We start from the raw sequence: 13273 nt of genomic DNA, 5'->3' as shown, positions 1-13273 counted from the left end.
GTGGGTATGAACAAAGCACGCTAGCAGAGCTTCCTAATAGGGCTGAGTTGCAAGTAAATGTTAGAAAAACAAAAGACTGTCCCAGTTCTCAGGCAATGTTCCCACCGAATCATAGGTTTATTTAGGATGGACAAGACCTTCAAGATCATTAAGTCCAACCATCAACCAGACCTACCGCGTCCCATGCCAATCTTCATGTTCTTGACTCATAGCACGTAGGCATTGTATCTTATTAAAACAAAGAGCCACTTCTGGAAAACATAAGCACACTGCAAGCCACAGCCTTCAATGTAACTTGTACAGGAAGACTTGCTCACTAGCAACTTCCAAACTAATTGGTTTACTTCATGGTGACTTTGTTTTTGACACCATGTTGTTTCCTACTTGGGAGGGCAGCATTACCTGACACTTGCAGATGGAAACCAGTGGTCTGTAAATCCCGTAATCATGTCAAATGATGATGAGAGGATTTCTTTTAGGTGTTCATGGTGCTTTATGGAAATTAGCACAAGAATGATTCCAGGGTATTAGCCTGTGATGCTTTAAATGACTTATGCTCTTGCTTCTCAGGGAGAAATTGTCCCACAGCCTCAAAGACCTCTTGCTGTGTGGAAAATGTCTTTTCCTTTCCTTCTGCCTCAGATTTTCCATTAAGAAATTTTTATCCCAACTTGTACACCCACTCAGCCTGTCTGAACTCTTCCTCTGTGTTTTTATGACCTTCCAGTGCGAGTAGACATTTACTACATCCCTCTTGTCTAGTGGCCAGATTATGTGTATTGAATCTTTCTGTATAAATGTACCCCTTCAATGCCTTAATCTCTTTTGATGGATTTTTTTCTTTTTTGAATCCTTTCCCATCCTTCACTGCTCTTTACAGTCCATGGCCTCAGCTTGGAAATTCATTTCTTGCAAGCACTCTGGAAGCCTCAGGCAATCAGGAAAATAGAGTAGGGTGGTAGGGAGGGTAGGGGAAATTGAGCAAGCCTGAAGTGCCTGGGATAGTGCTCAATGCAAAAGAAGCATGGATGCAAAACTGCATATTATCATCAAGAGTAAGAACAGCACTTCATCTCTAGTCATCATTTTAGACTTTAATACTTTTTTTTTTTTCCCTAGAAAAAATGAAATAGCTCTGGACTGACAGATGAGAAATACCCAAAAATAATTTTTCTGAAATACTTCCTTGTATAATGAGTGCAGTCAATGGCTGTATTGACGAGTTATGGTATAACATGAAGGAATTGGCATTTTGCCTTTGTGAATTTAATGCATTGGTCTATTAAACCATTATCCTGATTTCATATGATCGTAGGGCACTTTGCTTCCAGCACTCAGCGGGAAGATCTGTGTAACATTTCATTTTCATATGTATTAAGCAAAAGTATCTACCTTTTATTATGTAGCCTTGATTATAGTCGTGGATTGCATGGGTTGCATACTGACTACACCCTTGCACAGACTGTTGTGGATATATAGTAGGTCCTGCTTGCTCTAAGGTTTGGTGGTACTGTTGTGAATCATTTCTAAGTTTCACTTTGGTCCTAGACTGTGTGTGTATTAATGGCATTGCCAGTGATTATTTATGGCTTCATAAATATTTAACTGCGGGGTGCAATACTTGAGGAATGATGAGAAATGAGTGACAGCAAAAAGATTACTTTTCCCATTTAATTTTTTTTAGAAAGCAGTGCTGAATATCAATGTTAGGAAGCACGCAGCAGGTTGGAGCCCTGCCACATGTAGGACTCCCTGCGTGCCATGGGCTACACCAGCAATCTGCCAGAAATGAACAGGGACCCAGCCTGTGCTCACCCTGCAGCAAGTGCTACTTCATGCAGGGGACTGTCCAAGCAAGAGCCAGTGTGAGGGACACCTGGCAAGAAACACAGACACAGAAATTTGACTTAGATTGTCCAACTGCACCATGGACATCTGCAAAAAGATTCCCCAAAATATCCAAAACTTTCAGGAGCTTGAAGCTATTTGGGTAAGTCAAAATTAACTTATGTTTTAGACATTTAGGTAAATGGAAATTTGAAAGTAACCTAAGCACATTTTAAACAGAATTCAGAGTATTAAAGGACCTGAAGACTATGCAGTGCATTAGTGTGCTTAAAAAATTATTTTTCTTTATAATGATGACTTTGGATATGTCCTTGCTCTTCTTGCTCCAAGGATCCAGGACTGTGAATTAAGATGTGGCTTAAAAAACAAAAAAAAGTAATTTTATTTTATTTTTAGTATTGACTTGACAAGAAAAAGAGATCCCGTAACAGCCAAAGAAATTCCAGTCCCTTATCAGTCTTTCTCTAAAAGACACTTTGGTGTGTGAGAAGCACTGCAATGACAGCAAGGGGTTTATTTTTTTACCAGCCTGTGAAGCAGCCTGTCTCACTGCTCCTGCAACAGAAGAGGGGAACTGACAGTGATCTGGACTTCAGGATGCTCAGGTAGAGAAAGAGTACGATGGTGTTGCTAACTGAAAAGCAGCAGTCTCATTCCAGTGACTGTGTCAGACAAGCCTCACAAATCAAAATCCTCTTTCAGATGCCCAAATTATATTTCTGTTGGCTAAGACTTTAAAAACTTTCTAAAGTTGCTTGAATTAACAGCTGTCTTTGGCTCAATTTTTCACCTTAGTCAGTTGTTTGTATATCCTCCTGGCCTTCTCTTTGGCCTCATTTCACTTTCTCCAATTACTTTCACACTTGTATTTTATTTTACTTTTTTACGAGAACCTGTGACTGCAGAAATCTCCCTGCCCGCTTTCTCACTGTAAGAAATAGGAAAGTGGTGAATTATTTTTCAGCATTACATATACCTGTTTATCAAGTAGTTTACTTTGCTTCCTGTTAAATCGAAGAGTACGTTTCTATACAACAGTAGAAAAACAGGTTTCCTTCTGCTTTGAAGCACACAAATCTGTTGACCAGGGACCATTTTTGTCCAGCTGTCCACCATCATGGAGGCAGGCATGTCTTCCAAAACTTTTAAAATTGTGCTGGTAACACAATTTTAGTAATCAAAAATAGTGGTCTGGGAGAGGGCAGAGGAGCTTGGGATTTGCCAGCAGTATCTATAGAATTGATGGCAATCAAAGTTGCCTTTCTTAACAACTATGAAAAGTCAGATAAAGTACATGTACCAACCCAATACAAAATAGACCTCTGAAATTAAAGACACTTTTGTCATTCATCAATTTTCTTTAAAAATATTGATTTCTTTAGGTTACTGATTGCTATTTTTTAAATTATTTTGATGTATTTTGCTAGTCATGTTAACAACCTACATGAAGCTGCACCCTGGTGCCTACAGCTCATTAAATACAAGAGCCCTATTGTGGAAAAACACAGGCTGGAAGTTAAGATGTAGGTGCAGGTCAGTTATTGATATGTGAGGACAGCAAACTTTCCCAAATGTGTCTCACCAAGGATGGTTTTCCCTTTAACCTGTCATCCTCAAAGTCTCGACAAAACACAGAGTTTCTTAAAAAACCTAAGAGCATCTTACTATGCCATCTCGAAGTGACTCCCATTGGTGTAAACTACCCTTTGCAGGCTTTGAGCCTAGGCCAGGGGATGCAGTGGAGTTCAGATAAGACTGGAGAAATCATTGAGGGTGTTGATTCTGCTGGTTCTGCTCTCAGAAACAGGCTGCAGACATGAAAGGGGAAGGAAGGATCCAAAAAAAAAAAATAAAAAATTACACTTCTCCAATTTTAAACATTTAATAGTGCACTTATTGAGTATATTCTGTACAGACATCTATAGCAAGTTAAACATCTTCCTTTCTCTCACTTAGATCATAGTCATGTAAAGCACATTTACAATAGAAAACATACTTGAGGTACAAAAACCCAAAAAGAATATCTGAGGTATAAATACAGGTATATTTTAAATAATCTTTATCATGCTTTATCTATGTTTGACAGTACACTGTGGGCAAGTATACATGTTTACAATAGAATGGTATGTACAACATACAATTTTACAAATTCAAAAGTGTTTGATGTAGAAGAATATACAAGGCTTTCCTACTCATGAGGAACATTGTTACTGGAAGTACTACATTATTTGCCATAATAAAAAAATCTTCTTCAAAAAGCTTAAAATAATACTGACAATGGTAACAAAGTCTCAGTCAAAATTCCATCTTGCAACTCATTCATACCCTAGCCACAAAATACATTTATCACTTAATACTGCACCTCGAAAGCAAATCCTTACGTTTACAGTAAAACCTACAGAAAGACACCTTTCCAGAGGACCTCAAGACTTCCTACAGTTCATGTAGTTCGGTTGTCGCAGAGGGGAGAACATCCCAAAGGGTTTAAAAACAAACAAAAACAAAAGAAAAAAAATGTCCCACCTTCCTCTCTGCCCCCAAATACAACCCTCCAAATTGCTAGCATTCAGGTTCTGTTCACATTAATGTGCAGCTATAGGAAAACAAGCAACGTAGAGAGAGAAAGGGCACAAACTCTTACAAATCTTCCCTTCCCACCCGCCACAGTCTGCCTGCTGCTACAGGAGTCCTGCCACATCCCAACACCAGGACTCCAGTGTTTACTTTTTACTCTGTAGTGTTAAAAGACAGTAAAATATATAAAAGCTCATTAAAACACATAGTTAACACAGATAGGAGTAAAAGCAACAAACGTTTTTTGGCAATATAGCAACTGACATTACTGGCTCTCTTGACCATTGCATAAGCATTTCAGTTCTAAGCTGCAGTGTTGCTTGGAAATATATTTACTTAAAATTGCTATAGAATTGCTAATCACTCCCAAAAGATCATCTGGATAAGGAGTGAACACTAACCATAGCAAGCCTATTGTAATATCTGTGTAGGTGTTTTAAATACGTTAGAGCTGAGGAAAACGCAGAACTGGCAAATGGGAAGGATGGCAACTCGTGGTCCACGGAGGAGTCAAATTCTAGGTTCAACTGTATCCAGTATATTAAAATCCATCCTGGCTGCCTATCAGTGTACCAGACACATTTCAAATTCAACTTCTGCTATCCTTTCAACCATCAACACACTCATTCACACTTTAATCTCTGTGCAAACCTTTCTTTGCTTATCTCAGTGAGAACACATTGAAGAGTACCAACTATTCCAGTGGATACACCAGTCCCTCAACGCACTACACATAAAATGACATGGGTATGTACATAAAGCTAAGTATTTCACATGGGAATGATGAGCCTTCACCATATTTCATAATATATTTTGCATTTAAAGAATTTTGCTTCTCAGAAGCAAATCAAACCATCTAATAGTACAATACTTATTTCTTTGCACAGTCCTCCTATGTATTCCAGTCGAGGCCTACACTATAGGCCTTACACAGACAGGAAGCAGCTTTAAAGTGTATGGTATGGCCACAGTCCTATAGTAATGCTCACAGTCAAGTTCTCATGCTGTCATCCCTTCATGACATGACTTTCAGATGGTCTGCAGCAGACGAGCCTCAGTTTTGGGTAAAATCTGTGCTGCTGAGGTGTGGAGCGCACGGCTGTTCCTCTTCAGTAGTCACCTGGATTTTACTTCCTTGCTCTCAAGACTCTGATGAGTGAAAGAGTCTCGTATCTTAACTACTTCAGATGCACACAAGTGTCCAAAAGACTTGGTGTACCAGTCTGGCATGTGGCCCCTGATGGGTGGAGAAAAAGGAAAGAAGAAACAAGTATCAGTAACATTGCACGCATTTACTTAGTCAGAATCAAATATATATCTACTTGGTTAAATTCCTGACTGGGAATTTATTACTCTTTATTACTTTATATCTCTCTTTATTACTGCTTACTGCTCAGCTCAGCCTTACTAATACACAGATTTGCTCAAAAATAAATCTGCTGCGGTGAGGAAAAAGTTTTTTTTTTTTAAAGTTTTTGAGAGCTTGGTCTGCTTTACTAACTTCTCATTAAAGTTAACAAGTCCTTGCATCTGAATACATCTGTTAGATGAAGGAGTGGGATTATAGTACCAATACCTGTGGTGGTGCACGTATCAGGAGCTTCTAATGTAGCAAACCATCCCCACTGTTAGACATGCACTGAAGGCAATTTTGATCCTTGTGGGTCCCTTCCAAATCAGATATTCTATGATTCTATGATTTTATGACATCTCAGAGTCCTGCGTGTATGCATTTGAAAACTATGTACTACTGCCTAAGCTGTAGTCTTGTGAACTGTCAAAATTTTGCACTCTAAAAGACAATTTACTGTTGCAAAAGGACAAAATGGAAATTCATACCTTAAATCAATTCTGCACATGTAGGTAAGCTTAGATTTTCCTGACCCGCAGGGCTCAATCAGATACCTAGACAGGAGCACATTGACTCTGACACCTGCCACTGGAGCACGGTCATGATCCACTGAAGTTGCTAAAAGCACACAAGCTCCTTTTGGGAAGTTTGTTCTCCATGTTCTATGAATAAAAGGAAGAAAAAAAAAGTCTCATCTTTGAAAAACAGGAATTCAAACATCTAATAAACTTTAAATCATACATAAATAAATTTTTACCTACACAACTTGCTTGCTATTCTGAAAGCAAGGTTGCTGGGGGGAGATAATAAAACTACAGCATATAAAGATCTTACCTTAAGACTACAAAGTCCCTGGCTGGATGAGGTGCCATGCTGTTCTGGACATATTGGTAGATATCCGTCTGGCTGTCCAAAGGTTCAATTACTTTTGAATCTATAAGATCTTCATCCCAAAGATGCTGCTCCTTAAGTAAACGATTTAAAACTTCCTCTGGTGTGGCAGCGATTTCGATGGTAGTTTTCCATAACCGGAGTGGGGGTCCTTCACATGCCTGGGGAAAATCAGCACAGAGTCCTCAGTTCTACATTTTCTCTACATTTTATATTATTGGATAAACACAGCAAATTAAATACACGCACACATACACACAGAAATACACACATATATTGTACTAAGGCTGTCGTAAAGTTCAGACTGAGGTTGTTTTCGTAATAGCCAAAGGCATCTGCACACTGACTTCCAAATGGTTTTTACATTATAGTTATATTCTCCAGCATGAACTGCTATTAAATTGTGATGCTGCAGAAAAATGCCCTTGTTTTCCAAATTAATTTTTTAAAATGTCCTAGCTCAAATTTCAATGAAACACTTCTCCCTTCTCTAGCTCTGAACTGTGCGAGATTAGAGCAGAGAAACTTCATTCCTGCTGCCTGCATAACGAAAGTGCTTGGAGGCTTCAGTCAGCCTGTCAAGGCTTTGCACAAGTGAGTGAGGGCGTGTAAATGCAACGCAGTGAGCATTCCTGGGCTGCATAAACACAACAACTCAATTCAATGCACGTTCTCTGACTACTGCTGAAAGACATGTTGTTTTTAGACAGTGCACAACTATGTCAAAAGATCATTATTTTTTCTTAAATCTATCCACAAAATAAAGGTGTGATATCCTTCTGTAATATCCCATGTCAAAAGCTGGCTTGTATTAAGGGAAGATAAGCTAAAAACCAGAGCAGCGGACAGCGTTACAGGATGCATACCTTCTTGTAGGCCAGTTCTGCTTGCTCTGAGGTGGAACAGCTGACCCAGCCTTTAAACTTCTCCTTCATTTCCTTCAGTAAATCATCCACGCAGTCCTGGAGGTAGCAGTGGTAGTCGGAGGGCTCTGTGGTGCTGCTGTTGCCCCTGAGCTCCTCCAGGCTGAGGGGACGCAGGTCCTGCTCTGTGTACGAGTTCCGGCCCCGGCTCATTTCTTCGGGTATCTGAGGGGTGACAAGGACAAATCATCCTCTTGCAGCTCTCCCCCCAAATCCCAGAGTTAGCCTAGCAGCTTCACAGTCACTGTAAGATGGGTACACTAGTTTGCAAGCTGTGGGATATATGCATTAACACGTGCTTTAACAAGCAGTTACTCTTTCATTTTTCTTTTTAAACATCATCTTGAGACTGCAGCACTCTTCTGTTGATAAGATGCTCACTGCCTACTTCATTCACTCTGAAGTTGGCAGTAGTCACATCCATTGGTAGAAAAGGAGATGCCTAGAGGTTTATTTGCCTGTGGAATTATATCTGCAAGTTACCTGATCTAGTATGCAAATGGTATTCTAAAAGATTTATTTGTCAGGTCAAGCAGTCAATGTGAAGAAATATCAAAGTCTGTGTCTTTGTGACCTTGATTTGACACAGATTAGTCCCTCAGTTACAGTGTGTCTTTTGGTTTTTAGTTTTTCTGTGGTGTATCCCCTCTTTGCTCTACAACTCAGACTCATTCCCATAGCAAAGCTTATCCTGCAGATTGACTGAAGGAGAAGCCAGCTGTCAGCTGCAAGAAGAGAGACAGGCATGCCTTCAGTTGTGGGCTCTGAAAAGATTTGATGACAGTGAGGAAAACCAGGACGCAGACTTGTCTGGTTCTCCATGCTGGGCTCTAGAGGGAGCGTGCTTTAGTTGTTATGGAGCCTTCAGCTGCCAGTCTGATAGTGTCACGTTCAGGATGCTTTTGTGGCCTAGCCTTGCCTTCCCTTGGGAATTTCAGTATAAAGCAAGCACTGAAATTCTTGGAAATAGCTTCTTGCTTTGTAATTAGAGCTGAAGCTCACAGATCCTCATGGCTGCACAATAGAAGTTTGAACACACGTTTCGAGTGCAGCTGGGATGTCACAAAAATGCCCCAGACCCCACAACTGCTTCATGTCTTTTGAGTGCCAGTGTCAACAAAACATATCTGGCACCACTTCAAATTCACACATGCACTCAGATAAGGATGCAAAGATTTTTAAAAAATTATTTACATATACTAATCTTTATTAAAATAAAGAGAAGTTCCTAGGTCTGCTGTATAATGGAAAGCTAAGTCATGTTGGCCAACATTGCACCCATCAGTTTTGCAGATCCGTGTTTTACCTGGAAGAGTTTCTTGCATTCAGCAATCATATGGGCTAGCCCCTGGGTTGCAGCCAAATTTTCATTTAGGTCTTTCTGATCAGGTTTTCCCAGGCTTGGTTTTCGTTGCATCACCCTTCACAGGGGAGAAGAGCACACACACACAAATTCAGTTATTTAACACAGAGCAAGAGAGACATTTAGTAAGAAAACAGTAGGATTCCAGAAGCTGCTGGTGATTTAGAGCAGCGTTACTTGGGACTAAATCTTGGCATGCTGTTACTGACTTCTTTTGCTACTCATACTAAACTTCTATGGAGTCCCCCTATTTCTTCCCTTTTGTGAGCTAACATTTTAACAAATCTGTTAAAAAAGTAGGGTCACATAACCATTCTGCACCTCGTGCCTTCTGAGGTGTTCAATGGGATCAAAAGTGGCAGGGTCAACAAGACCAGCAGCAATGAGCTGTGCTCTCCTGAAACGTACCTTGGGGAGGAATTCTCTCTTTTGAGAGTGTTTAAGTGGAAAAGAGAAGGTGCTAAGCACACCGCCAGGTTTGTTGGTGTCATCTGGTTCTCCTTCACTGCAGCTGTGACATCACTCAGGAAATAGAGAAGAATCTGAAGGACCTCCCTGTTCTCATCAGGTAAAAGCATAATGGCAGCCTTGATAGCCTGGAGACGCTGATCCTTCGGCACATCTGCATAATATTAGTAATTCTCTCATCAGCCCATTGATTTTCCACACACACAGCATGAATACATCCCAAAGCAAACTCCAGCTTCAAATACTTGACTCGAGTTTGAAGTGATTTCCTTCAGGATGCATACCATTCGTAGGAAACATGAAGGATTTTTTTTAACCCGCTAGTTTAACTGCCCTCAGTTATTTCCTGCCTCACAAGAAATGCAAGCAAGAAGAAGTTGTGCCTAGGCCAGAGTTAATTTTAGATTTAATTTCAACAGCTACTTGCACTAAAATGACAGAATCCTGGACTCAGGCAGCGAACAAGCAAACACAGTCCAGCCAATTTAGAAATTCTTTGGCTTTCAAAGAAATTCAAAACAAATGCATTTGAGAATAGGTGAATTAATTAAATAAATTGGCTAGCAGACCTTTTTAACAATGATGTCATAAAAGAGCCAGAAAGTGCTTTACCAAACACACAGGGTTACTTTATTGAGTAGATCATTCAAAGTCATGCAGTGGAAAAAGAAAGTCAGTGCTGTGAAGCCCCATACCATTAAACAGCTCCTTGGTTACTAACAACAAACATCCACTGGAAAAATTTGACGTGTGTCTTTATATAAGGCCTTCTCCTCCAAACTTGAAGGGAACAAATAGTGAAATAACCCAGACCAGATCTGCTTCTTATAAAGGGATTTCCAACAGGCCATCCCTGAAGACAACATGAGAGTTTGACTCCTGGAGCATTTATATCATCATTAGCACCATGCTGCCCTGGCTGCATGGCTCATAATACATGCGTTGCTAACCAGATATTTAACTGGTATTTACTTTGGGCTTCAGCAATTTCATAAGGCTGGCAAGTGAGTTTAGAATGCAATTTTAAGAAAAATCTACTGTTCTCTGCTCACTCCCTTCAATCAGCTCAAAGCACATTTAAGCTTTGTACGGGCAATTCCAGAGTGCAGCCTGGTGCATAACTCTAAAGCAAAGAGAAATTTTGTCCTTTGCAGGGAAGCAAAATTTACAGCTGCTTTAAGGCTCTTTGCTTTGCATGGAGATAATACTTCCCGACCACCTCTGGGGATTCCTCAGACCTACCAGCTGTGAAAGGAAGGGAAAGGAAAATATACTTCTGCAATACTGTGTCAAACTTTTTCTGGCACTAAATCAGAAAGAGTTGCTGTTTAATATGGATGTGGAAGGAATATGCAAGGAAGTGAAGAGTCTAATTCATTTTTTCCGTAAACTTTCTTGGGAATTGAAACAAACAAACAAAAAAATGTGCTGTGAAATAACAGTACATATGTTCTTATTTTAAACTGTCACCTCCACCTACAGAGGTCTGAAGGAATTTCCTGGACAGAGCATTTGCATCATCACAGGGAAGGCACAAAATACAGTAATGGCTCAAAGGAAGTATTTTTGTATCAAGCTGTGTTGTAGCTGTGCCACCATGGGAAGAATACATGGGGTGGTGTTAGAGGATCAAAGTGCCCATAGTGCATCAGTTTGGACCTCCATGAATATTTCAAAAAGCTTTGGGGTTTTCTGGTCACCAAACATTAATTCATCTTTGGCAGTTTAATAAAATGCTTTTATAAAGCATGCAAGTATTCCTAATGAAACAAAAATGAAAAACTTTTGAAGGGCAACTGATTTGGAAAGATCCAGCACAAAACATCCACGTATACAGAACTTGATTTATCTAACTCACAATAGGGAATGTATCTCTAGCTGGAGTTGAACCTGACATCCCAGCAAGATGAATTCTTTCTTTCGAGGTGTGTTGATAAATTCATGTTTTGATGTTTTTTATTCTAAGCACATTCTGTTTATGGTACCTACCAGTAAAGTAGCTAAAAATTAGTAACAGAAAAGTTTTCAACTTAAAAGGTTGCTTTCAAAAGTTGTGGTGAGAGATAGAATAATATGAATTTTAAGAAAATACAATTCCTTTGGTAATCTTACTCTTTAAACCAAAAACAAACAAAAAACCCCATCTCGGTTATTCAGTGGATTTTAATCCCCTCAAAAGTCCCAAACTCTGTGAACGTAATGTTTGCACAAGCCCTCTACTTAGCCACATCAGACACAGTTTATCTTCAAACTGTAGTGTCAAGTATGCTCAAAGAACAGAGGAAACTACAGCAAGTGATGGAGGATTTATTTGTTCCTTGAGGGAAACTTGAGGGAAAGGTGAAATTAAAAGAACTTGTCCTGTCCTATGAATCATTATACAGTCAGAATATCAAAAATCAGTTCTTTATGTGGCAGCCTGAAATATAATGGCTGCTAGAGAAAGAGAAAGACCAACACATGCAACATGCATAGTGCCCAGGGGAGCAGTGTTAGAAAGTCTCACCCTTGCTACACAAATGACAGTTAGCCATTTAGCTTTAGAAATCTCAGTACTTACACTGGTATATCTGTAAGAAGGTCTCAGAGAGTTTGTTGGTCATGAGGGGCTCAGGTAGGTCACGGAAGAATTGCTTTAACATGTCTGCTACATCGTAAGCAGACTGGCCGTCATAGTTGACGCTGTCTGCTGAACTCTCATTCATTTGACGTAAAGCCTGAATTCTTGATTTGACTCCAGATTTCCTAAATAGTCCAACCTAAGGGTAATTGTATATGGAAAAGTAAACACATTTACATTGAGTATAGCAAAATTGAAATATAAGTATGTTCTTTAGCCTCTTACGTATGAATTCTAATTTCATGGAAAGCTTTCCTTGAATTATTCATTTTGTTCTGAGTCTGCTTTTTCAATCTGATCCAGAAACAACAACAAAATTAATGGAAGGCTGGGCATTGGGTACTGAATGAGAAGGGGATGAGAGTAGAGAAAAACCTACCTGATCCAGGCAGTGGTTGCGAAGGTACCGCATGGCTTGTTGAATGCTCTGTGGAAGAGGCTGCCCAGTGCGCTGCACATTGATTTGTAGTGGTACTCCAAATACGTTTCGGTCTTTATAGTCTGGCACCTTTATCCTTTTCATAAATTTTGGTACTGCCCTATTTAAGCAAAGGGAATAACAAAATTAGATTAAACCTCTGTCGACCATTTATCTTATAGATTTCCAGTAACTCACGAAGTGAAAATAAGTGAAATATTTTAGTATGCTGAGTAATATGAAAAGTAGTGAGAATATAAATAAGCTAATTCATTCAGGGATGGGAGGGGAGAGAGGACAGAAAACAGTTTCTCTAAGAGAAAGGCTTAACATTCAGAGCTGTATGCTGCCTGTACATATTAATGTGATGCTACTCTATCAATGTTAGTAGGACAAAAGCTACAGGGAAAAACTGCAGGGGCCAGAGTGAATTGCAATGGAGTCAAAATAAATCCTGTGGTCAGTGACCCCTTATAACACTGCTTCTTTAGGTTTCAGGAAAGATGGGCATTTGAACAATGAGCTTTTGTATGTCAACTACTTGTTCTGCAAAGTCCTCAAACTGGGTCCACCACCCACCAGTGTGCATAACAGCAGGAAACTGATGTAATACATTTGAGATTGTCAGCTAAAAACTTCAGCTCTATAAACAACCCCTTTGAGGGACCCCCCTCCTTGTCAGGCAGTTACTGTTGTTACCCCTACCTCCCACTCCAGTTTCAATGAGAGGCCTTTCCATTTGCTTTTGACTCCAAGGAAAAAGTTACTAAATACAAAGGAATGATTTACCCCGAGGTCCCCAAGTGTTGCTTTCATA

The 13273-nt window shown here is 39.7% G+C and overlaps 1 protein-coding gene across 2 annotated transcripts in view; it reads right to left on the bottom strand.

Annotated features, from left to right (window-relative positions):
* Positions 1–3814: 3814 nt before the first annotated feature.
* The window catches only part of DLC1 (DLC1 Rho GTPase activating protein), a gene marked incomplete at its 5' end in the record, with an annotated part of 213844 nt that continues 204385 nt past the window's right edge, over positions 3815–13273 (bottom strand). For both annotated transcript variants that reach the window (XM_084285868.1, XM_084285869.1), the window contains 8 exons: positions 3815–5659; positions 6262–6435; positions 6608–6825; positions 7531–7752; positions 8894–9008; positions 9359–9572; positions 11979–12177; positions 12418–12577. In XM_084285868.1, the coding sequence (XP_084141994.1) occupies positions 5539–5659; positions 6262–6435; positions 6608–6825; positions 7531–7752; positions 8894–9008; positions 9359–9572; positions 11979–12177; positions 12418–12577 (1423 nt within the window). In that variant the 3' untranslated portion in view covers positions 3815–5538. The remainder of the gene's footprint in view (positions 5660–6261; positions 6436–6607; positions 6826–7530; positions 7753–8893; positions 9009–9358; positions 9573–11978; positions 12178–12417; positions 12578–13273) is intronic.

The sequence above is a fragment of the Netta rufina genome, assembly GCF_964035555.1.
Source record: "Netta rufina genome assembly, chromosome: 4".
NCBI lineage: Eukaryota > Metazoa > Chordata > Aves > Anseriformes > Anatidae > Netta > Netta rufina.
This window is presented reverse-complemented; position numbering and strand designations above follow the sequence as displayed.